The sequence below is a fragment of the Monopterus albus genome, unplaced genomic scaffold (genome assembly GCF_001952655.1).
Source record: "Monopterus albus unplaced genomic scaffold, M_albus_1.0 scaffold214.1, whole genome shotgun sequence".
NCBI classification, from domain to species: domain Eukaryota; kingdom Metazoa; phylum Chordata; class Actinopteri; order Synbranchiformes; family Synbranchidae; genus Monopterus; species Monopterus albus.
The window spans coordinates 1,822,131-1,824,466 of record NW_018128094.1 but is presented as its reverse complement, the minus strand read 5'-3'; the positions used below and the strand labels follow the sequence as shown (position 1 = coordinate 1,824,466).

Here is a 2,336-nt window from a genome sequence, read left to right as displayed (position 1 = left end):
ATAACGTTAGCCAAAACATGAGGAAAAGTCAAGGTGTGTGGCTGTTGTTTTCGTGGTGTGTATCTAAAACAATTTGACATAACCTTACACATTAAGACAAATATTAAGACTAGCATTACAGTTGACACTAACAGCTCTTTGCCTGCAACCTTGGCCCACTTGCAGTCTGCACTGCAAGCACATTACTGAACAGTTAACAGCCTGAGCTAGTCAATCTGTCTCCACTAACATTTCTAGACAACAAATCTCTGAATATCTGTCTAACTAGGAAATAACCTAACAGTACATAAGAATCTTGACGTGACAGGCATCTCTCTGCTAATGCAAACATGACAGAATCATTATCAGTGAGACTGAGATCACACAGAGATCTAAATCACACCCACAAAATTATCTGTCTTGCAGCTGTACTGTGAAAATCTCATACTGCTGACAACCATAATTTAGTCTTGATATGGTCGTGTAGAGTGTCCATTTATATTTAAAAGGGGTGTGCAAGTGAGCAAAAAAAGTTCATGTCAAGCCCTGAAAAAACAGTCTGCAGATTTCATAGTTGCATAACACCTTTTAAAGATATAGTCAAATCTGTTAATCTGATCAAGTATGTTAAATTTAGAGGCATACTTGAGATTCCATAATTATGTCGAGTTATGTTTCACGACAATTCAGCTCCACATGCGAGTTCTATACTACATATGGCCACGTAACGTTTAGCGTGCTTACACGCACGTACGTCTCAGTGATGTGTCAAGCAGGATGATGAATCACTCACTGCTTGTGTGTGGGGGAGGGAAAGGTCTGAGGCAATGTTTGCAACAACTCTAGGAGAGCAAAATGCCTTATCAAGCACTGCGTCTCAGACACAACGACAGATAATCAGTAAAGACAAATTACACACAGCATACACACGACCACTGTACAAAACAATGAAACCACGTACGTTGCCCCTAAACTGTTATAAAAAGCAGCTTAGGTACTGAGTTGTTAACGTAACGTTAAACACAGCTCACTACCGCCCACCACGGTGTACTCTAATGAAACACAATGTAAGATAGCTAGCTCGTTCTAACAATTTTTTTTATTTGGTGTGACTGTTCGGGTTAAAACGGAATGTTAGAAACCCAGAACATCAGGGACTAACAGTCCATAAAAAGCTATGTTAAGTTGGCATATTACTACTACGCTGCTCCAAAAACAAGATACATTGTGAATGTCGAATTTCTACTTACCTATATCATGTTCGTTTACAGAGTCTGGGAAGCTTGCCATTTAATAAGGACACCAACCTAAGAGAAAAGCCAAGCACGGACGGTAAACTTTCGTGGAAATAACCAACTGGTACAGAAATAGGCGGCTCCTTTTCCGCTTCCAGTTTTGAAGTCGGTTCAGTTTCCTCCGCCGAGCTGAGCCTGCCAGGTGAAAACACGGACGTCGCTGGGCCTCAGATATGTCCTTTTTCCCTCAAGTCCTCTACAATACACTTTATTTTTCCTTCAGATCAATATTATACTGCCCTGACGTCAACACACTCGGATTAAAAGCTGTTTAATTAATTATTTGATTCTGTAGACCCGTGCACAAACTATAGTCACATAATGGCTCCTAACTGGATAGTCTCCTCCCCTCCTCTCCTCTCCTTTCCTTTCCTTTCCCTCTCCTCCTCCCCCTACTAAACAAAAAACTATTTAAAAAAAAAAAAAAAAAAAAAAACATTTTCAAAATTTTATTTCACAGAATAAAAAAAGCTACACAATATAAAGAAAACAACAGAGCAGTGCCAGGGGTAAAACAATAATAAAATAAAATGGAAAAAATAAAGGGAAATCGACATATTCTTAGTAAAGAGCTGATATTTTTGCATTGTTAGAAGAGGAGATAGTCTTTATGTAGAAATCCATGTAATTACAAGAAGATAGGAAGCAGGGTTTGGTTTTTTCAGATTTGCATTTGTTAGAAATTAAGCCAATTCTTTTGTTGGAAGAACAAGAAGTGAAGACAGGAGAGGACTGTTTAAAATCAACAGAAAGTTTACTGAAAGTCTGATTACAGGAAAGTCTTACAGCGCTGGATTCAGAGAGATAGAGCTCACGCAGGAAAACCAACTTCTGAATCCCGAATCATGTATTACAATGCATTTTATTTTCTTGGGCTGCTCCGCCTTGGACAGAGGTACAACATTCAACAGCTTTTGATCCTATTGTCCATTTGGTGTGAATCGGGGCTCCCCTTTGTTTCAATGTGTTAGAGTCTAGGTGTATGTATGTGTGTGTGTGTGTGTGTGTGTGTGTGTGTGTGTGTGTGTGTGTGTGTGTGTGTGTGCTTTGTGTGATAAGTGT

The 2,336-nt window shown here is 39.3% G+C and overlaps 1 protein-coding gene across 1 annotated transcript in view; it reads right to left on the bottom strand.

Annotated features, from left to right (window-relative positions):
- Positions 1 to 1,364, bottom strand: part of wsb1 (WD repeat and SOCS box containing 1) — a 38,716-nt gene extending 37,352 nt beyond the window's left edge. Inside the window, exon 1 of the mRNA XM_020619058.1 lies at positions 1,230 to 1,364. Coding sequence (XP_020474714.1) covers positions 1,230 to 1,269 — 40 coding nt within the window. The 5' untranslated portion in view covers positions 1,270 to 1,364. The remainder of the gene's footprint in view (positions 1 to 1,229) is intronic.
- Between the last annotated feature and the right edge of the window lie 972 nt (positions 1,365 to 2,336).